At 43.7% G+C, this 22,015-nt stretch overlaps 1 protein-coding gene across 1 annotated transcript; it reads left to right on the top strand.

Annotated features, from left to right (window-relative positions):
• Positions 1–1,206: 1,206 nt before the first annotated feature.
• Positions 1,207–21,478, top strand: MXRA8 (matrix remodeling associated 8). The gene is made up of 10 exons (XM_082493379.1): positions 1,207–1,414; positions 8,993–9,013; positions 9,441–9,749; positions 10,326–10,427; positions 11,667–12,125; positions 16,316–16,474; positions 17,564–17,594; positions 18,580–18,656; positions 20,070–20,147; positions 21,038–21,478. The coding sequence occupies exons 1-10, from the start codon at positions 1,366–1,368 to the stop codon at positions 21,061–21,063; spliced, it is 1,311 nt and encodes a 436-aa protein (XP_082349505.1). The 5' UTR covers positions 1,207–1,365; the 3' UTR covers positions 21,064–21,478.
• Positions 21,479–22,015: the final 537 nt, after the last annotated feature.

Here is a 22,015-nt window from a genome sequence, read left to right as displayed (position 1 = left end):
TGGTTAGCCCTGCCATTTTAAGGAGTCTGTCCCCTCTGCACATCCTGCAGCATCCAAAGAAGTAATCATCTAAGCTGAAAAAATGATGACTGTCTCTGGTCTGCAGGTGCAAACTAAGGCAATCTGAACTTTAATGGGTCTGTGAGTATATACACATAAAGGGTGTATGCGGAATTTCTTTTGTGAAGCAGTGTTTGGAGTTTTAAGAATTTGCTGCTTCTTTATCTGCTGTTTGTCATTGATTGTTCTGAGCAGCTGACTGTGTTAATCATTGTGGGACACAGCGAAGTGGGCTGTATAAACACAGCTAAATACATCGTACAGGCTTTAGGAACTGGTTAATGTAATTTAAAGGTCTTTTCCTTGAGCAAAGACTGATGAAAATTCAGTAATTGCTTGACATTGTTGCTGTGTCTCAGCACTGTTATCAGGGCTGGAATTATGAGTATGCAAAGGAGAAGAGGAGCAGTGCATCAGGTCTTCTGTGATTAAGGTGACTGCAGTGTGTTGGCTGTCTTGCTGCCAGTCAAGCAACTACTAGTGTAGTTCAGTTCTTGAATGAAGGGCTGAAAGCAGAAGTTCTGAATCTGACCCAGCTTTCTGTGTTCTGGCCTCTGTGATGGGGAAACCTGTTCCCCACATTGCAGTGTTCTGGGGCTTTTAGTTGTATTCTAGGCTCTTTTGCCTGCACTGCCCTAAGCTCCCACATATTCAGTCTGTCATTATTATCCTTTTGCTAAGATAGCTGCTATTAAGCCCTTCCTTACAAATCACAGGACAGAGTAAATATTGTTTTCTAGGTTGTCTTCTGAGGCTTGAGCATGAAGTAAAACCATATGAGGAGACAAAGATCAAAAAACCACTGAAGGCAACAGAATAAATCCAGTCTCAAGCAGACAGCTGGATGAGTGTCAAACAAAGGAAGGAACAGCTGGATCAAGTAAAGCACAAGGAAAATTAGTTCCATCCCTAGGGGGAGGGAGAAAGATTGTTTTGCGAGCCCAGAGCTGTGTGGAACCAACTTTACCCGATCAAACTTTTACATCAAAGTCAGGGGCAGATCAGAAGGTCCCAGAGGGAGGGGAAAGAGAAGAGTGGGTGTTCGTAGTAATTGTGCAGAAAGCGTTAGGGAAAGGAAGGAGGTGGAGTGTGAGTGTAGGGGGAGAGCAGAGTGGGGAGGTGGGGAATTGGAAGTTGTAGGTGGAGTAATTCTGCAGAATATGAGCTGCTGTCCACAGCTTTCTGGATGTAAATTGATGAGGTCATAGTGTTTTCCAGTTACAAAAAAAAAAAAAAAAACAAGGTTAAAAAAAAAGTCTTCAACTTGTTTTTCAAGAGAGACGAAAACACGGAGAAGCTGAAGAAATGAAGCAACTAGCAAAACTCCTTCTGTGGCAGATTTTGCTTCAGCAAAGTAAGCTCCTAGCTGATCGGCATGATGTTACTTGTTTTTATTTCAACTACAGAGGATGGGGCTGGAGGTTAGCTAGAAGATTTTGAACTTTGTAAGATTTTGTTGAGATTCCTAAGTTAGCTGTGTTTTCGTCTGTGAGGGGAGGGATTCATGGATTTCTCATGCTTTTTGGAGACGAAAGGAGAGAAAATGGAGAAATGTTTGAGGTTGTTTAAGCAGTACTCCATTCAGCATGTTTGTGCAATCTGTTTTTTCCTATCAGTTACATTGATCAGCAAATTCTAAAAGAATAAGCTTGAATTGAGTACAGTAAAGCTTACAGAGTCAGATTTACATGATCCGAGGTTATTTTATATTTCTGAAGAGGCAGAAACAGCTGGTACGTGTGTGTGTGTGTGCTCAGGATGGAGGAAAAAATTAAAGTGGTGGTGGTGGTTTTTTTCCTGTCAGCATAAAGACACAGACATAGGAATTCACTTTTGGGTAAGGTGCAAGAAGGGGATGAGGACAAGTCTGATAAGCTTACAATAACAGAATGGCTTATACCTTTTTCCATAATCACAGAGTTTTCTGTGAGAGCTGAAAGCAGATTCAGGGTCCTGAGAACCTGACCCCAAGCTAAACAGAAATACCCCAACAAGGCTTGGATGGCAGGAGAAGATTTGAAGATTAATTGCCAAACCCCAGCAAATCCACATTTGCAGCACTTTGGGCTCTAAGGAAGGCACCTCTGAGCAAAGGACCAATTGCAGCTCTAAGAACAGTACGGAGAGACTTCATTCAGGGTCCTGACAGTAGGAAGTGAGGAGCACAAGCTTTTTGGGGACCGGTGACCCCCCTGCTCTTCACAGCTCTGTTAATGAAAGGCTGTGGCTAGCTACCGCAGTCTCCTAAAATGCCTCAGTATGTACATAGAGTAAGATGAAGAGTTCTCAGTTTGGTCCATAATTAATCTAGTTTCCATGTCACCACATCATCCCCAGTTTTGCAATGCCTCAAGCAAGGTTTAGGAGACAGCAAAATATGGGAACAGTCATAGGGGCAGAAGGGTTAAAGTGGCTCAGAAAACTAGTGTGTGGGGGTGGCTTAAGCCTGGAGAAGGAGGAGAGGCCGCATATTGTATTTCAGAAGCACCAACCAGTCCAGCTACTCCCCAGCGTGGTTTAATGTGTTGGCAGAGCTTGGGGAGCACCCCAGGCAGGAATAGCAGGTTGGGTTGCTATAGAGCAGTCGAGGGAACTATGTAGAGCCAACAGTATCCCACCAAAGGATGGATGATCTCCGACAGACTTTTTTCAGGTGTATTTTGGAGAGATAACTGTCTGTATGTCAGGCAGCCCTGATGTTTGGGTCCTGCTATCCCCACACAAATCAGGTTATAACATGATGAGTGAAGGTGGGAAGGGGAGAAAGGAGGAAATTTGTGCCATTCCATATTTGCTGAGATGATCCCTTCTGGCGAGGAACCACACCCTCAAGTGTTAATGTCTTGCAGGGAGGAACAGCACTGTGTTTGGAATGGCTCTACAAACTATTCTGTGGGCCTACAGCCAACATGAAGTACACAAAGCAGAGGAGGGTTTATAAAGCTGTGCAAATAGCTGAACTGTCTGTGAGAAAGTTAGGGCAAATCTGTGAGGGATCCTGATTGTGCAGTGGCCAAGATGGCGATTGATTTCTTGTACAGACAGAAAGCTTTTTCCTTTCTGCTGAGGCAGCACATTCTTGCTTTTTGCCGATCCATGGGCATGTTCCTACCTGCAGTGAGGTGTTAGAATTGTTGGGACCAGATGAGTGGTTAAGGGCTCTCTAGTCCTGATGTCCTTTTTGAAAGCAGAAGACTCTGCTGTTGAGAAAGTTGTCCCAGGAAGCCTTTAAAAATAAACAAACATAGAGACTTAGATAAACACCCCGTTCAAAGCCTGGCTCAACCATCAGTTGTCTTTGTAAAGGAAACCTTGTTTTACTGACAACCTTAGTTTTGCGGTTCCAGGTCAGTAGGGGCAGGTAGTATATGGGAGATGTCTAGGTGGAACTGTGTTGCTCATGATCTTCTTCCTTTGCTTCTTTGAGATGGGCCCAGATGTGATTCCTGGTTACTGTCCAGTGGGTTTAAAAAAAAAAAAGGCCTGAAGAAAGCCGAGCTCATTTTGTGTAGCTGTCACCTTGATGTTACTACATCATAAGCTATTATGGTCTCTTAGACGCTGGGTCAGCTCCCTAAAGAGCCACTGCCATTCTCCAAAAGGATTTGGAAATAGCTTGGTAGCAGAGGCTGCTGTTTTTGCAATAATTGTGTAATGGCTCTACAGAGACCATTAAATCCACTGCATAGACAATGGGACTTATGGGAGAAATAAGGAATCTGACACATACAGTTTTAACGAAGATTGTGTCCTTTCTCTAGGACTGGACCATCTCTTTGTGCCCCTAATGTAAAGGTGATGTCTCTATCTTTTTTCAAAAGAAAAATAGAGGCTGAGACAGGCCAGGAGATGTTGGAGAAGGTGTGCAAAGGAGTAATGAGCTGAGCTTAGTCAGGCAAGCAGAGTGTCAGCCTCACAGACGGTTGTTTCAACCTATGTGCCTGGTGGGTTTTGACACTCTTTTCTACAGTGACTTCTTAGTTTGTTTTCTTTCCTGCCCACCGCTAAAGTCTGGACTTCAGTGATGCTTATTGTCTTGTAAGGCACTGTTCCAGGCAGCTTATCCTTGCTCTGCTGACATCAATGGCGAGGTTCTTCCTGAGCTGAGCAGGAGCACTGCAGGTAGAGATGGTGTTGCCATGTCCCTTGGAGTGTATATGCCTCTTGGCACTCAGGCTACCACTTACGGTGTTTGCAGTTTTCTTTTCTGCTCTGCTAGTCTTTCATCCTCCAGTATGAGACAGGAACTTAGTGGTTTCATGAGCATGTGCATCTACCTGTGAAGAAGACCCTCTGGCAGCAGCTATCTCCAGGAGAAGAGGAGTGGTGGTATTGTTCAGGCAAGACTCAAGGGACAGTTTCCTGTTTGAACTGCTCCAGGGACACTGCCTAGAGAGCTGTGTGTATGTAAGATGTCTTTCAGAGTCTGAGGCTTTTACTTCCAGTTTGCCTGCAGTTTTTGTGGCTTAATTCTTTACTTGAAAAGTGGATGGGATTCAAGAAGTAAGAGCTGGCTCTGCCTTTTACAAGGGATTAGGAAACATTTTTGCAGGCTGCTTTCCTCTTCCTGTGTTGTGGGACCAGCAGATCACCTCTGGGATCCTGCTGAGAGGCGTGCTGAGTCTGCACAGAACATGTCAGGGGACAGCATATAGATGTGATTTTGCTGGGGTTTTTTTGTGGGTACATCACATAGAGAGAGGTCAAAGTGATTACCCATCATATGGAATTTGAAATTTTAAAATGAAAGCTACAGTGTTGACAACTATGACGGTATTTGGTGGGTTTTGAAGCTCCAGGTCCTGGACTCCTGTGATTACAAATGTTTGAGCTTTCACTATGTACATAAATACTCCTTGATTTTTGCAGTTGCAGACTGGGAAGTGTGACTCACCAAAATAACTGCTTCCAGTTTACTCCGATCCTGTAGTTCATAAGCTGTCAACTTTGCTGGGTTATGGCTATATCTCTGCCTTTCTTCAGTAGCTACCATGTTATACAAACAATAACTTTAAAAAGCATGGCTGGGGGATATGTCTTGTTTGCTCTGCTTGTCTCACATAGCAGAACTAGGTCTTAAGAGCAGAGAGGAGGAGACTGAAAAGAGAAAAAGGCTTATTCCTTCTTTAACTTCTGCTCTATGTCCAGGTTATTGAAGGTCAGTTGTTTTAAATTCCATTTTCTCCAGGCATACAAGAGATCAGAGACATTCCAGATTCCTTAGATTTCTAAATGATCTCATTTACAGCCATCTCATATAAATTTGAATCTAATCCATGACCTGATGTATGTGTGCTGACTTCCAGCATTGCTGGGCAATCAGAACAGTCAGTTCTTCCTTCTTTGTCTTGTGCAGTTCCCGTGTCTCTTGTAAAGACTTGTGCTTGCTTTCTCTTCTAGAACTTTGCTTGCTGGCTGCTTTTTGATATTCGCACCTACCACTTTGAGACTATGAATGATGCCCAAGGGCAGGCTTCAGACCCAAAGCTTCTGTCCAGGATCTGTGAGTGTGCGTAGACCAGCAGTGAAAAACCCTTTCTCTTCCATGTCTTGTCTCTGTGCTGAGCTCTAACACGCTACTCAACTATGTCTTCATCTTGGGTGGGTTTTGTTCTAGTGTAGAATGTCACTGTAACCCTGTGCTGTTCAGCTTTGTGTGGCAACACTCAGCAGGTCAAAATAGCAGTATGGTAAAATGCAAGCAAGGCATCAACAGACTCTTCCCTTTTCCCAACAGGAAGCAACATCTCCTGGTCACTGAGGGGAAGACCTAGAAAGACCCTGGAGTGTAATTGTCAAGTGAGCAAGAGTGCTCCTGCCCTGCCTCTTAGGGAGCTGCTAGCAAAAGCTTTAACAGTGAAGGGAAACAGAACCTGTCAAAACCTACAAGACATAAGGTTTTCTTACCTAAAAGCTGTTATATTACAGACAACTTCACTGCTTCCTTGTTTTACAGAGAGTTGTGTTTGGAAGCGTGCTGGAGAAACGCGTGTAGCTGGCTGACGGGGCTGCAGCAGCCCAGCCTGGCAAAAGGCCCCTGTGAGTGGGATAGTTTGGACCTGGGTGGTCCTTACCATGCCAGTAAGGCCAGTTAAAAGATAAAAAACTAGGGGTTAGTGCTATTGTTAGGTTAGGGCTGCGACAGGCTGCTGAGCGGAGCATACTGGAAGACTTAGGTGAATACTTTTGTAATTTGTTAGATTTATGATGCTGCATTTGGGCTCAATGTTTTTTACATTAACTTGCAAGAGGAAAGGAGAAAAGTGAATGCATTCCTCTTGCTGAGCCAGGAGAGGATGTTTCTGTAGCACCAAATGAATTTGCTGTTAATGAGCAGTAATGCAAGGCTCTGGAAGCGCTGGCTGTGCAGCCAGCCAGCTCATAGACACCACTCCCTAGCAAGCAAGTTGCCATTCATGTTGTGATACTGTGTTCCCTTGCCACAGGGCAAACACCACCAATTCAGACACATGGGCAATGCTTTGTCACACTGATACAATAGGAAGCTGTTGTGCTGCGAGCTGGCTGTCCTGTCGCAAGTGAGACCAACTTCTCCTGGAGAAGGCTCATTTGGTGCTGTAAAATAGCTTTGTGTCATTCCTTTGTTGTCCTAAGCGAAATCAAAGTCCGGGCTTCCAGGAGCAGAGGCTGGCAGCTTATTGGATTTTACCATCAAGCATTTTGCAGCCTGTTAGGAGACACCATCAAATGATGGAATTATAATGTCTTGTGTATGATGTCTCTTTCTTATATCCAGAGCAGTACGAGATTTTTTTTTTTTTTGTGATGCTGAGATTATAAATCTAGAAAAATACCCTTACAGTTGGGGTGTCTGTGAACTGGCAGTTCAACAGATGGTGCTGCTCATTTTTGTTTTCTGGTGTCACTGGCCAGTGTTTTGTGATAGGAAGAGGAAAGGAAACAGAGTTTATTCTGAGCCCATGCACTGGGGGTGTGGTTAAAATAGCCCCAGTCTGGAGTTAATTTATTCTCTTTTGAAATGCATAAATTCCAGGGCTGAAAAAAACGCACAGGCTTTGTCTGGAGGACATTATGCCCATGACATTAGCAGGACAAAACATCTAATGATCTTTCTGGAACCCATTGGGTTTGACTGGTTTGAGAGATGAACGATATCATTGTGTTGGGAATCTGAATCGTGCTCTCAAAGCATGATGCCAGGGGACCTCCTAGACCCCTCCTACACAAAAAGCAGGAGGGACTCAACCAGAGAAATGCAGAAACAAAGGCATTCGTTCATTTCTTGCAAAGTTTTTCGGGCACAGATCTGAGTCATATGAGTTGGAGAGAGTTGCAGTTGCATCCAGAGCATGACAGTGTTAACTGTGCAGACCCGGAATGGGAGTGGGAGAGACGCTGGGGGTGTGCTCCCAAAGCAAGGATGTGTTTGCCCAGCAGAGTGCTGACAACAGTGCGTGTCAGGAGCGTGAAGCGAAACAGCCAAGTCACATCACTGCTCATTTGGCAGATAGACTCAGCATCCTGCAGAGTTACAAGAATTCCCTCAACGCATTAATCCCACCATCAATTTTATAGGAGTGTGATTTGGAGTCTTGGAGGTGACAGTTATCTTTTGGCCCTCAATCTAGTGCATCAGCAGTGTGGATCCACTTCCCTCTACTTGGGCAGCTCTGACCCCCAGCAAATGAACTGGGCTCAGCTGTGTCTCCAAGTCTATTCAGGCCTATGCCTTCACAGTGAAAGTTGACCGAGATGTGGGTATCTGCTGGGGAAGAGAAACGACACGTTAATTTCACAATAGTCAAACAGCAGAGAAATCAACATGGTTTTAACTGGTCACATCTAGGTAGTACTCCTCTACTCCACTCTGGTGAGACCCCACCTGCAGTGCTGCGTCCAGCTCTGGAATCCTCAGCACAGGAAAGACACAGAGCTGTTGGAGCAAGTCCAGAGGAGGCCACAAAAATTATGAGAGGGCTGGAGCATCTATCCTATGAGGACAGGCTGAGAGAGGTGGGATTGTTCAGCCTGGAGAAGAGAAGGCTCCGGAGAGACCTTGTAGCTCCTTCCAGGGGCTTATAAGAAAGGTGGAGACAGACTTTTTAGTAAGGCCTGTAGCAATAGGATAAAGGGTAATGGTTTTGAACCAAAAGAGGGTAGATTTAGACTGGATATAAGGAAGAAATCTTTACAATGAGGGTGGTGAAATACTGGCACAGGTTGCCTAGAGAGGTGGTAGATGTCCCATCTCTGGAAACACTCAAGGTCAGGTTGGACAGAACTTTGAGTTGAAGATGTCCCTGCTCATGGCAGGGGGGGTGGACTAGATGGCCTTTAAAGGTCCCTTCCAACCCAAACCATTCTATGGTTCTATGAATTGTTCTTGCCCTACTGTGTCTGCTGGTGCCTTGCTATTTATGCAGGACCAATATCAGATCCTAAGATAATACTGGCACCTCCCTTCCCCCCGCCTGCTCCTTCCTCCTTGGGTTCTTGTTTTTGTCTTGCACAGCATTTGTTAAATAGTTTCATCTTGAGCAGAAGAGAACTTTCAGGCAGTTTTTGTGGGTGACGCGTTGACAGACACCTTTGGTGTAATGTTTGAATAGCATAGTGGAAAAAAAATCTGTGGCTGGTATAGAATAAGGACATGGGCTGTACACAATTTAGTTGCGGGCTAAGCATATCCCTCATTGCTCTTAAGCTTAAGTTTGTTGGGTCAGGCACTGTCTTTTGTTGTAAGAGTACAGTGTCTGCTGCAGCATGAACCAACCAAGGTCTGAGCCTCTCAACTTAATCACAGTACACATTTTAAATACATATATTAACAGAGAAGGGAGGAAAAGATGGAATAATAATAGAGGATATGGCTGCTGACTATGAGTGTATTTGTATTTTTTTCTTCCTTTTGTTGTCAGTAACACTTTTTTTTTTTTTTTTGCTTTGACAGGTTCTGTTTGTTTATATTCAGGTGAGTGACAACTTTGTGATCTGCCTGTTTTTGTGATCATGAGTAGAAATGAGATGTACCCTGATTCCATGCAATGGGGGTTTTATTGCAAACTTCCATGGACATGAACCATGCATCCCATGAACTAGTGCCTCTAAATTTTGATTAAACTGGGGGTTAGGATTAGAAAGGGTAGGTAGAACAGGTCAAATCTATGATTCTGATAACAGCCATTCTAGACATTGCTTTAACTTAATGAAATTGGTGTTTTTAAGTGCCTTTCTATTGTATTTCTCCATGAGAGCTCTATGTTGGTCTTGAAAGTTACTTTCTTTTGGGTGAAAGGTGTGCAGAGATTCTCGAACAGGTCTGAGTCCTATTCTAGTGTCTTCTTCACATGCCATTAACCTGGTAACTCTGTTTTTTATTCTTTGCTCCTGCCTCTCAGTACCAGCTGATGCCTCAAACCCAGACAGTGTTGTAGTGTCAGTGTTAAATATCAGTGCTACATTGGGGTCACAGGCTGTCCTGCCCTGCAAGAGTTACCGCATGGTGTGGACCCAGGATCGTCTGAACGACCGCCAGCGTGTAGTCCACTGGGACGTGTACAGCAAGTACTATGGAGATAACAAGATGGAGAGGCTATGTGACATGTACTCAGCTGGAGATCAGCGTGTATACAGCTCCTACAACCAAGGGAGGATATTCATGCCCCAGAATGCATTTACAGATGGCAACTTCTCCTTGGTGATCAAAGGTACAGAACAGGATCTTTTCGCCCTATGCTATCTGCAGAATGGAGGATGCATGGCTAAATTAACTTTGTGTTTTTCAGTGAAAATGGCTATTTTACAGAGGATTTGCTGTAAATAAATAGGTAAATACCAGTCTAATGAGGTTCTCTGAAGCACTGGCAATAATGTGTTATTTCACTTTGAAACAGAGAATTAAAAGAGAATTGGTAACAACACATTGCCTGAAAGTCACTTGGGCTTCTTGTGGACATTTGACTGTATTTCAGTTCCTGAACTATAAACCCAAGATTGTACTTTTTCCTATGCCTGCTCTTAGATAAACTTAAATTGGCTTTCTCTTTCCATCTATTAATACAAATACGTTCCGCACAAAAGCAAATAAACTGAATAAATTACTATATCAGGTGAGATGATTCTTCTCTGTTTAGCCCACCCTGGTGATAAGGATGGGTTAGAACTAAGTTACGTAAAGGCCCTTTTGCATCCGTACAAGCACTTGGGAAACAGTATAAATGGCAAAAGTTATGCTGAGACAATGGTGAAACATTCAATGTCCCCTCTCTTCCCTGTTGTACTAGATGTTGCAGAGAGTGATGAAGGCACGTATTCTTGTAATCTTCACCATCACTATTGCCACTTATATGAAACTGTGAAAATCCAACTAGATATCACCAAGAAAGGTAGGTGTGGCAGACAGCTTGGTGTTCCTTTCTGCAAGGGACCTGGTCTGGCAACTGGAGTCCAGTGGCCACTAGGATTCCGTTGAATTCACAGTGGGGCTTGTACGCTGATTCACGGTAGGCCTTGCATGCTGTTCTGCGAGTCTCAGAGAAGAACAGTGTGGATGCAGGGTTTTACTTGTGCCTTCTCAGTTGCAGGTTCAGGGCACAGATGCCACAAGAGGCTTGGAAAGTATCAGGAGAAATTGGTGCTCACAATGCTCTTTGCCATCAGATTCCCTGAGTTTCAGAAATTTTATTCAATGCGTTTATTTACAAACCTCTCTCCTTTCTTGGCATATGCCAAACAATGCATGGAGCCTGTTAAGTTAAATGTTTACGCTAGGCAACCCAGTTAGCTAGCTGTCCCGTTACTGCTCCAGCAGTAACAATCCATCATCACTCAGGTTAGCCACAAAGATCTGCCTTGTATATTGGTTGGTGAGCTTACCCTGAGAAGCCTGTAGTTAAAAAGCCTCCTCAAGTTACCACACCTCAACTCCAGCTCTAAAAGCAAGCTTCTAAGAGCTGTTGGCAACTGCAGTGTGTGCCACCCACACCACATGTGCATCACTACCGTGTCATTTAAATTGACCTTTGTATAACACACAAGTGAAGCTACTGGAGCTGATGTGATAGTAGGGAAGTGCATCTCTTCTGCTGCTGTTCTCACAGCTTCTATGCAATAAAAACACCCAGGCAGGTCCCAGTCTGCTCATCTGTGTTTTGGTTCTTCTGTTACTCCTTTTCAATAATAAAATACAAACCAGTGCTTCTTGAACTCCTCCAGTAATTAGGGCATTTGTGGGTAGAAAAGCATTTCCTGCTTGGAGAATTGGGATACAGGATATTGAAGATGAAATCTGTTGTTCTCATTCCATTCTTAGTCTGCAGAGAGAATACGCTTCCTGCTTACTGAAGCAAGAGATTAAATCTCAGTTATAAGGAAAAGAAAATGGTCCCACTTAATGCACTAACCTAGGATGTAGAAGATAGAGGTGCATATCTTTACAAACTGCTGAAGTAAGTGTAAACAAGGCACACTACCCCTGTGGCACTTCAAGATCTTTGGAGGGAATGTGCTATAGGATTGCAGGGTCTGACAGCAACCTTAGGTGTGCCTGGGTGTCCTTAAGCATAGGGCAAGTATGTAAAGATGCACGTGACATGGCTGTGCAACTTTTATTGTCTCCTCCACAGCTGAGGATGCGAATGAGTACTGGGATGGGGAAAAGCCTGTGATTGTTGCCCTAGAAGGCAGCACAGTGATGCTCCCCTGTGTGAACCATAATCACATCTGGACCGAACGGCACAGTGAAGAGGAACAACAAGTGGTCCACTGGGACAGGCAGCCCCCAGGGGTTCCTCATGACCGGGCTGACCGCCTCATTGATCTGTACGCCTCTGGCGAGCGCCGTTCTTATGGACCTCTCTTCATTCGTCAGAAGATGAACATCACTGACACAGCCTTTGCACTGGGTGACTTTTCCCTGCGGATTTCAGAGCTGGAAAGTGCAGATGAAGGCACTTACTCCTGCCACCTGCACCATCACTACTGTGGCCTGCACGAGCGCAGGATCTACCAAGTCTCTGTGACAGAACCAGTGAGAGAGAAGAAGGTGGTGAACCTCACAACTCACAACATTGCCCCAGCCATAGGTAAGTGGCCTCTGGAAGTGGTCCTCCTGATTGAGGAAGAGATAAGTATCTAGAGTTGCACCTTTGAGCTCTAAAGAGCTCAGTAAGCCACGGGACAGGAATATGACATGTTACTCCCCCTCATCACCTCAAGAGGCCTTTGCTGCAAATGCCAAAGTGTCCTTGCCTTTTCTGTCCCTCCCCAGTGGCCTGCAGGGATCACTTAGTGCCAGCAGGAGGGAGCGTGGTTAAGGCAAACCTGTGCCCTGCAGAAGTACCATAGACACTGCTGAAGTGAAGGTGCCACTTAGAGCAACACTGAGGTTTCCTCTATGAAGGTTTCTGACGTTTGAGCCAGGGGCTATTCCTGCCCTTAAGGTTGGAAGAGCAGATGAGGTCTTGCTTCCCTCACTGCCAGTATATGGCTCCAGTGTACGGGGCTTGGTTGCTTGAGCTATTGCCATTAGTCGTTGTACCTGGAGCTGCATGCTTAGCAATACTGGTGAGGATCCTGTGGAGCTGCTTTAACGCTGTGCTGCAGCAGAAGTGGAGTCTCCCACCCATCAGAGTTAATTACCCTGCTTGCAGTGCTGTAGTGACATCATGTCCAGCTTCTGTTTTCTTTGCTCCAGGGAAAATTCTGCAGCCCTTTCTGCTCTGAAACGTTGACATGCCCTAAGGCAAACAAGCTGTTTTTCTAATAGGCTTCCTCTCCTGATGGCTTTAATGTAACTAGAGAAGGTATGGGGTGGAGGTTGATTCTGCTCCGCCTTTGCTATTACAACACGCCACTGTTCTCACCAGTGTAAATCATAAGCGTTACTCTCCCCCTTGCATGGGGGTTTAGGCTGTGCAAGGTGCCAGATTGTGCAGAATCAAGCACCAGGAATTTTCCTCCACCCTTCAGCTTTTTTTTTTTTTTTTTTTGTCTTAAACCAATTTTCAAATTTTCCACTGCAGTGAGCTATCATCTGACAGCCTGTCCAAACTCAAAACCATCATGCTTCGTTCAAGCAGAAAAATAAAATTAAAATCCCAAGTTTAATATTTTTTTAAGTCTTTTGGGTATAGTTCCTTATTAACATTTTAAAATATTCATTGTGGTTTAATATTTATTGGCTGCTTAATACAGAATTTTGACATGCTTCATACATTTTTAAATAGGTCTATTCTTTTCTAGCAATTGGCTTTTTCAAGTCACAGAGACCTAAACCTCCCCCCTGGGACTAAGGTTGGTGTCCAGAAAACCCAGGCAGTACTAAGGAGAGGCGGCTGTTGGGGCTGAGCTGACGTGGAGGCCAGGATATACAAATGTCCGTCTCCCTGCCCGCAGCCCTTTTGCTGCCCTTGAGCGCTATCCAGATCACATTATGCAGATAGAAACTAGATCTTGTTTTCAGAGTTGCCCACCCAGGAATTTATTCCTCTCTTTTCTGGATGTTGTCCTGCTTGTTGCTGAATAGTTACCAACTTGCTCAGAAGTTAGACAGAACCTACAACTAATTTAACCTGCTGGGGATGTCTTAGTTTGGCAGTAGTGCCCTCAGTGCCGAAGGAACTTGCCTTCCTGAGAAAAGCTATTTCTGCTGTCAAAAAGAACAACCCTAGAAGAGCTTTGTGCCCTATGGGCAGTGAACACTCAGCTGGTCTGCGAGCAGCACACACAAAAATGTGCTGAGTTGATGGGAATGTGAAAGAAGCGGAGACATCCGGAGTGCCTTTTTCAGACCCGCTGCTGTTGAGGAGCCTGCTGGGACATGCCCTATTTGTGTATAGCAGGAAAGACGGAGATTCTGCCCCATTCCATGAAAAACTGTATAGAATTCTTCTGGGGGTATAACATAAAGCCAAAATGAAACATCAGGAGATAACAAAAGCAAAGCAATGAGCTTTTTCAGCAAGCAGCTATAGTTTCTGGCATAGCTCCAAGGCCCGGAGCCATTTCCAGACAGGAAACTTCATCCTGTTTTGAATATAAGCATGAGCTCAATTCTGCTCTCAGTCTCAGCAGTATAAATGTGGTGTATGTCCACGAGTTCAGTGCATTTTTACTCTGCATTTGCTTTGGAGCAAGTGATTGAAGAATGGAATCTGTTGCGTCTCATGCTTATTGCTAAACTATTTTCAATCCCTTGCCAGCCTTGAAAAAAAGATGGGCCACATACATACCCAGCATTTGTGAGCTCTCTTGGTAGAGCGCTCTCCATTTTTCCCAGCAGAAGAATGTGACCCTTGAAGCTTTGGTAAAGTAATGTGCAGGCGCCTCTGTTCTAACTTATTTTCCACTAGTTAAACCAGATCGAGGGAGTGAAATGGAGGCAGATGGGCATGCCATGTTGAGGCACACCGAAAGATCAGATCTTGGTTACAGAATAAACCTTCATGGCCTCAGCTTAAATTCTGATATAACACTAGGATGAGGAGGAATATTACCTGGTGATACTATTCTAGGGGCTGCCATTCATCTCCTGGGTGCGATTGAATCAACCATTACTCTGTGCCTCAGTTTCCTTAGTTATAAAGTGGGATATAGTCTACTGCCTTCCCAGCGATGGCACTTTGAAGTCCATCAGTGATGCTTTATCAAAACACTAGTATGACAAGTATTTTTAGTATTACTTGATTAAGCCAAGGACACCCAAAGTTATTGAATGTATTTCCACTGTTTGTTGTTACAGTGACCTCTCCAATGTTACCCAATCTCGCAGTATTGTGGGAAAGCAAAAAGGCAGGAACAGAATGCGTTTTATGTTTGCTGACTTCTGGGTCAACAGCTGCTCCGGTGGCTACCATCTCATTATGGCAGCTGCTGGAGAAGCCCGTCATGATCCAGAGATTTGCTGAGATAGAACTGTCACATATACCATTTGCAGCTTTGCAAGTGGGTTTTTTGGTTTGGTATTTTTTAGCTTAGCTGTGATGAAAAATACATGGGAGTTTTCAGCACTGTAGCCAGCAAGCACACAGCATCTAGCAATGCCAGTAAAAGGTGGAGAGTTGCTGGGGTGGAGTGCTGAGCTCGCGGAACAGAGCACATGCTATAAACCTCTTGATTTTCTAGGACTGTTGTTAGCATTAGCAAATGATCATCTTTGGTTTCAAAGTGTTTATTTCAATCTGCTATCATCTTATTAGATTTTATTGTTGGTGGTTTTAAATACTGGAAACAAACTACCCAACAAACTGGAACTGGTCACCATGCCAGCAGTTCCAAAAATGTCAATATTTCTCGTGTTAGAACACATCTGTTAGATGGTACTGTGGCATTTAGGATATTTTCCCCCATCTTTCCCCTTATTCCCCTAGACTAATTTACAGGGTTAAACTCCCAAGAGAATGGTGGGCCCAAACTTGGTACTGGTTCTTGTCTGGTGCTCTGTGAATGTTCCTTGTCAGGGGGAGGTGTCACTGTCAGCTCTGTTTTGAAGAGAAAAGCCTCCCCGAGCACAGTGTGTCTTACGGGTTTGCTGTCTGTGCCTGGGCTGGATTTGTCCACTCCTCTGACTATTGCAAGCAGAGAAGTCGCTTCCTCTTTATATGTGTAAAACATTGACCTATTTATTTGAGATCTACAAAAATGTTCCACGTAAGAGGTTTGAGTTACCCTTCCCTGTGCTGCAGAACTGAAATGCTGCTGCACCCACAGATGGAATGGAATCTTGGCTTTTCTTTGTGGGTTTTTATTTTATTTATTTTATTGATTTTTATTTTATTTAAAAGGAAACTCATTCTTTGGCATTGAAAATTCCTCCCACTCTGTAAATTATAACCCTTGGCAGGGAGGGGCTGCTTCATACTTTAGCTGTCTGGAGCCGAAGCAATGTGGTGTGTGTGTTGTAAGGGACCCAGAGGAGGGTTGTGTTACCCTGCGGAAGGACTCGGGGCTGTCTAGTGTGGCTTCTGTCTGGACTTCCCCTCTGCAAGAACATGCTGATAGCCAGGCAGCAGCAAGAGAGTGTGCGGCAGTCACAATTAATATTTTGTGCTTTTGGGAAGTGTAATGGTCTTGTGAAGAGCACAGCCGTTTTCCATCTGACAAAGGTGCAGAATGTTGTAAATTAGCAGCCATTTGTCCTTTGCTTCATGCAGTTCTGAAGAGTTTCTCACTGAACGTGCTTTTTGGGTCCGCATATGGGCCCACGTGTTGAATGTGCTTTGCTTTGGACACCAATTACAATTATCAGCCTGTTTTCCTTTTCCTCTGCCATCAGATCCAAATGTTGTCAGGGGCCACAATGTAATAAATGTCATCATCCCTGAGAGCCGGGTGCACTTCTTCCAGCAGCTGGGCTACATCCTGGCAACTCTGCTGCTCTTCATTGTCTTCCTCATCATTGTTGTCCTCGTCACCCGCAAGCGCCGGCAGAGAGGTAAGTGCTAGAAAAGAGCAGCCCTGTAGTGCTTACAGGGATATCTCATGACAGGAGAGCTGATTCTGCAAATAATTACTGCAAAGCACAAGGCTGAAGGCAGCGATCCTCTCCTGGAAAACCAGCGACCTACGCGGTGGGGAGGCATTGCAGGTGCTGATGCCAAGAGAGATTCATTAGTGTGGTGTAAAAATTTCCAGGCCTTGGTTTGCTGAGTTGCTCTGTTGTAAGGGAGAAGAAAATGAGAACCGCTAGATAGTTGCTCTTTACAAGTGGAATTTGTTTAGAGCAGAAGGCCCACATGCATCCCTTGGGAACTAGGCTGTCTAAGTCCGTGCTGGGTGACTCTGTGTGTAATAAGATAAATGGACACTGAGGTCTTTTGGTGACTTTCCACACAAATAGCTTTGGATGCCACACAAAAAGCAAATACCAGTGAATGTCTGTTTTCTGGTGTGTTCTTTGCAGTACCACGTTCATCCTTATTTACATGTCAGGAGATTAGCACCAACACAAAATGGGGCTATCTCCAGTGACTTAAGTGAAGTTACTTTATGGTCACAGAGGGGACAGGCTCCTGGCCCTGGCCTTTGGATGGAAAAGAGGAGCCTGAAATCATCACTCCGTGCAGGGTGGGGTGAGACAGGGGCGTAGTTAGATACGTGGCACGTGGGATGCTGATGAAGACCAGTGTCTGTAGCGTGTGGTGGATGCAGAGCTAAGCAACGAACTGGGGGTGGGCAAGTGCAGCGCCAGCACACAAGAGATGACACGTGCGGTTAATATTTTTGTAATAAATGGGAGGTGGAAAGAAATGAAATAAGTTAATTGCTGTAGTTTCTCGTGGCTGATTATCTATAGATCTGGGGAAACCACTGGAAAGCTGGCGAGCAAAGGAAAGGAAGCTCCCTGTGGCAGTGGAACACACATGAATTCTTGTGTGTTGGAGGGATTGTGGAAGTGTTCATTGTAAGCGTCATGATAAGGAGCACTGTGAATAAGTACTAGGTGTTACTGTTATCACTGTTGTCTGGGAGGGAGAGGTTGGACTGGATACAACTGCTCATTCTGTTTCTTCTCCCTGTTTAGGTTATGAATACAATGTGAAGAAACACGGAGAGTAAGTATAATTACACAGGGTCTACTATATGTGATTAGAATACATAACAATGAACTTATGGGCCCCAAGTCTCAGCTGTCATTAAGTGCCTAAAACAGCTGAGGATCTGGTTAGTACAAGTAAAGCCACATGAAGCATAAGCTGTTTGATAGAGTTTATTCATTGCTTTCCACCAATTCTTTTGCAGCTTTACATTCTAGTCATTATTAGTGTAATGTTCCCAGGAATAGAGACTTGCATAATGATTGCATATCGGGGAGCAACTTCCACACTGTCAAAATACGGAAAGAGAAAATGGTTTGTAGGGCTGATTTGGCAATTGCATTTCCTCTCATTATACTTTGAGAACTGATTCACAGATCATGTTTCTGTGAGATGTCATTAGGAGTTAGAGGTAAAGGAGTAGTGCACAGATCTACTGTAAACTCTACTGTGAGATTGGGGCCAAGATTGCGTGGCTCGGTGCCTTTATGTTTTATTACAAAAGTGGAAAAGATGGGTTCCAGTACAGATTGACTCCCCATTGTTCTAAGCTCTGGACAGACAAACACAAAAAAGAGCCAGCTAGCCAGAGATCTCAAGGTGTTAACAGAAGAGACAGTAAAAGGAAGAGAGAAGAGAACCAGATTCACTAGTAAGCAGCATGACCTTCTGAAATCTGTTTGATAGGTTAGGGGCAAAGGCAGGAAAAGCACCCATCTACAGTGGCTGCCAATACTGTTATGTGTCTGTCATGCATTCTCCAGGGAAGCCTGGTAGAAACTGGAAAGTATTCTGTAAAAATTGCTGTGAAAATTGCTGGTACTTAATAGAGAATGCAATCTTCTATGGATTTTTTCCAACTTTTCTCTGTATATATAGCAAATAAACAAGATAAATTAAATTTTCTAAAGTAGTATTAGAAAAGCTCTCATGAAAATGTGTGAAAGGAACCAGTTATTAAAGGATGTGATAATACCATTTTTCACTGTTATTCCTTTTTCAGGAAGGATGTAAATCTTAAAGAATTTACAGTTGACACAACAGATCTGACTCAATACAAAAGTGAAGACATCAGACTGGGTATGCATCAACTAGCAACCATTCTCCAAACCAGGTCAAAACTTGTTATAACTGAGGATTTTCTAATGGCATTTAGATGCTTATTTTGAAATTACTTAACCTCCTTATCTTAAGCGGTAACTTTGACAATCTCAACCCACAAGTCAGTGCAAGCAGGGGGAGTGCAGCTGGAGAGGGCAGTCCTGACTTTTGAGTTCAACTAGAGGCTGATTGATGAGGTTGGTCAGTAATGAGGGCACAGCTTCTTTTTTTTTCACCTGGAGTTTTTGGGTTTCTTTGATGTGCACCGGAAAGCCAAATTCAAGTGAGTGCAAAACAATGTGGAATGAGATCAAGGCAGCATTTAGGGAAGAGGACTCCTCAGATTTAAGCAGTTTGTATAGAGGAGAGGATCAACAAAGCAGTTGTCCAGAATCTCCTGTCCAGGAAACTAAGAGCATTTGTCAATATGAATATCATCGTTCATATAAACTACATTAAAACTAGCTCAAAGTGAGTCATCTGGAGAAAAAAAAAAGATCAACATTCTTTAGTACTAACTGTTGACCTTATCATCTCTCTTGAAAGTTGGTATTAACTGTGGTTGACTGACTTGGGGAACTTACAATATTCCTGAAGATGGATGCTGCTCCTTACTAGAGCTTGAAGGTGCAGCCTGGAGTTTATTGTGTCAGTAATTGATCAGAATCTTGCTTGGACTTGGAGTGGATTGTCTGTAAAGCAAAACTGATCCTTTTGTCTGCACTACACTGAGATTCCTGAAGACTTGAAGATTTGCCATGATGTGAAGTTCATAGCTGCTGCAGCTTGCCATATGTCAGTGAACTTGTTGATAAACTAGGAAACAATTGAGTCTGTCCTTCCCCCCCGTGCACCCCCAGTAAAGGTACAACCTTTAAAAGAACAAGCTGACAAACTTTAGGTCCCAAGCTACAGAATTGCTGTAAGGGCCCCAGTAAAGAAGAGGCAGATACAAAATCTGAAGTAAAGAACAAAGGAGTTGCAGAGGGTGGGTTGCAAACCAGGACAATACAAATTCTTCTCTGTATGCCTCAGGGGAGCTCCCCTGTGAGCAAATTCTTTGAATAACTGCATCAATCATCTTCAGGTGAGCTTGACATAGATAATCCATGGCTTTTTGTTACGCACTGGGAGAATCTGTGGTACCTATGAGGAGTAGGAAACTAAAGTATGCATAACTGATTAGTGCCAGGGGTAAAAATGAAGTCATAGCAGCTTTCCTTTTCCTGCTGAGTGGCTGAGTAACTCCATGAGTTACTCCTAGAGATCTGGAGATGCCAGGCCTAGAGTACTTCAAAGAAGGACTAATCACATGTCCACCTTGCCTGTAAAGCTCTGTTTTTTTTTTTAATGTTCTAATGGCTATCTGAATTATACTCCTCCCTTACACAGATTACAAAAACAACATCCTGAAGGAGAAGGCTGAGCAAGCCAGAAGCTTCCCAGCAAAGAACATTGATTTAGACAAAGGTAATAATGACCTGCTTCACCCTAATTGGTGGCTGTAGGAACATTCTGATGGGTTGAAGGAGGGAGGAGGGAAGAAAACAGTTTAGCAGTGAGCTGACCAAGCCACAGCCGAATGAGGAATGATAAACATCATGACAAATGACAGCAGGAATGAGAAGCTAGTTCCTTTCCTATCCTTTCATCATGGAGCCACAAGATGCAAGTAGTGATTAGGCTTTTAAAAACTTTTGGCATGGCACAAATAGAATTTTTCTTTATTGGAAAAAGAATGCCTTGCAGGGCTGGAATAGTGCATTCTGTACTGTAACCTCAGAGGGAGATGTATCTCAAAAATGTCCTGGCATGATGTTTGGGAAGAAAACACTGTGCAGGAGACAGTGTTTTGAGTTGAATTAATTTATGAGTAATGGGCAGTCACTTGCTTCATCCAACAAAAGCAAACAACTCTCCCTCCCTAGGGGCTGAATCTCCTTTTGCTTATCCACTACTAATCCTGAGCATTACACCTCAGTTTGTATAGTCACACTCATGTCAGTACTTGTAAGAAGTTGTTAGGTTCCATGACTCCTTTCATATGAATTTAGAATATAATAAGTGTGACTGAAATGCTGTCAAGAAGGGAATGGTCTGGAGAGTCCATGGGTTGCCTTAGACCTGCTGTTCTTGATAGAGTTCTCATGATATTTTTGCCTACATTCAGCAGAGATGATCTATGCAATAATTTATACACAATATATCTCACTGTGGGCTTTATTAAGAGGATATTGGGGACATGGTTGACTGCAAATGGCCACTTGTCACTGTATAGCTAAGACCATATTACAGTCTGCTGCTTTGGATGGTTTGAAATCTCTCTTCAGGTACTGACCTCCATTTCAATTTGCTTTCAGATTTCAGGAAGGAATATTGTAAATGAAGACATTCCCAAGCTGCTGGCTGGACCAGAAGCTTCAATCAAAGATAGATAAATGGAAGAGAGATGCCTTTTCTTAATACCGTGTCCCTCCAGTTATCATAGATTTTTTTTCCACGTAGACTTTCTCCCCACTAAGCACGAGGGTATTTGCAAATGCTTCTTGAAAGAGTTAGACTGTCTGTCTTGTGTGTACTTCTGATGGGTTTGGGTTGCCTTTTCCTTTCCTGTTCTCCCAGTTGTCCATTCCCCTTTTCTTTCTTGATATTATTGTTGGGTTTATGCACCAATGATTTTTATGAGCTGAATCAGCAGACCTTTTGCTTTGATGTTACTGCTTTAAATAAACCAACCTGCATCACTAATCTTGAGCCATCATTATATCAGGCATTTTTCCATGTAGCGTATTCATCAGAAAAATAATAGCAAAGCCTGATTGTGGTCTCTCGCAGCCTGGCATAAATCAGGAGGAGCAGTATTGTCACATAGCACTTTACGTATTCTGGGTAAAGTACAAAGAGTACACCCCTTCACAAATAACGATGTAAATACCTCATTTTATGAATGGGGAGATGTCAATATCCTCATTTTAAAGGGGGAACAGAGGCACATAAATGAGCAAGGGTAGGGTTGGGATCACCTCTAAAGAGCCGTGGAAGCCTAACTCTGTATTTCTCACTCTAAGCTTGTTTGTTGATTTGTTTTTGTTTCAGTGCAGACCAAATCAAATTTGGCATGAGCAGACACTTTCAGCTGAAGTTGATGGAGTTACAGTGCTGTAATACCAGTCTCAGTTAGATCAGAACCAGAAATATTATGGAGAGGGCTAAACTCCTGTGTGGAATCTGGAATGTGATTTTCCTGCAGTCCTTGGGTGGATCCAGGCCACACAGAGCTTGTGTGCACATCAAAACAAAGGTATGATTACAGTACAGGTAGAGAGATTGTTAAAAGG

Source organism: Vanellus vanellus (genome assembly GCF_965231255.1).
Source record: "Vanellus vanellus genome assembly, chromosome: 20".
Classification (NCBI taxonomy): Eukaryota; Metazoa; Chordata; class Aves; order Charadriiformes; family Charadriidae; genus Vanellus; species Vanellus vanellus.
This window is presented reverse-complemented; position numbering and strand designations above follow the sequence as displayed.

What these genes read in the sequence shown, in the direction of transcription:
- MXRA8 (XM_082493379.1), top strand. Translation starts at nt 1,366, where the DNA reads ATGAAGCAACTAGCAAAACTCCTTCTGTGGCAGATTTTGCTTCAGCAA. An exon ending in AAGTGAAGACATCAGACTGG is followed by an intron (nt 18,657 to 20,069) that starts GTATGCATCAAC and finishes TCCCTTACACAG; the next exon opens with ATTACAAAAACAACATCCTG. An exon ending in GAACATTGATTTAGACAAAG is followed by an intron (nt 20,148 to 21,037) that starts GTAATAATGACC and finishes ATTTGCTTTCAG; the next exon opens with ATTTCAGGAAGGAATATTGT.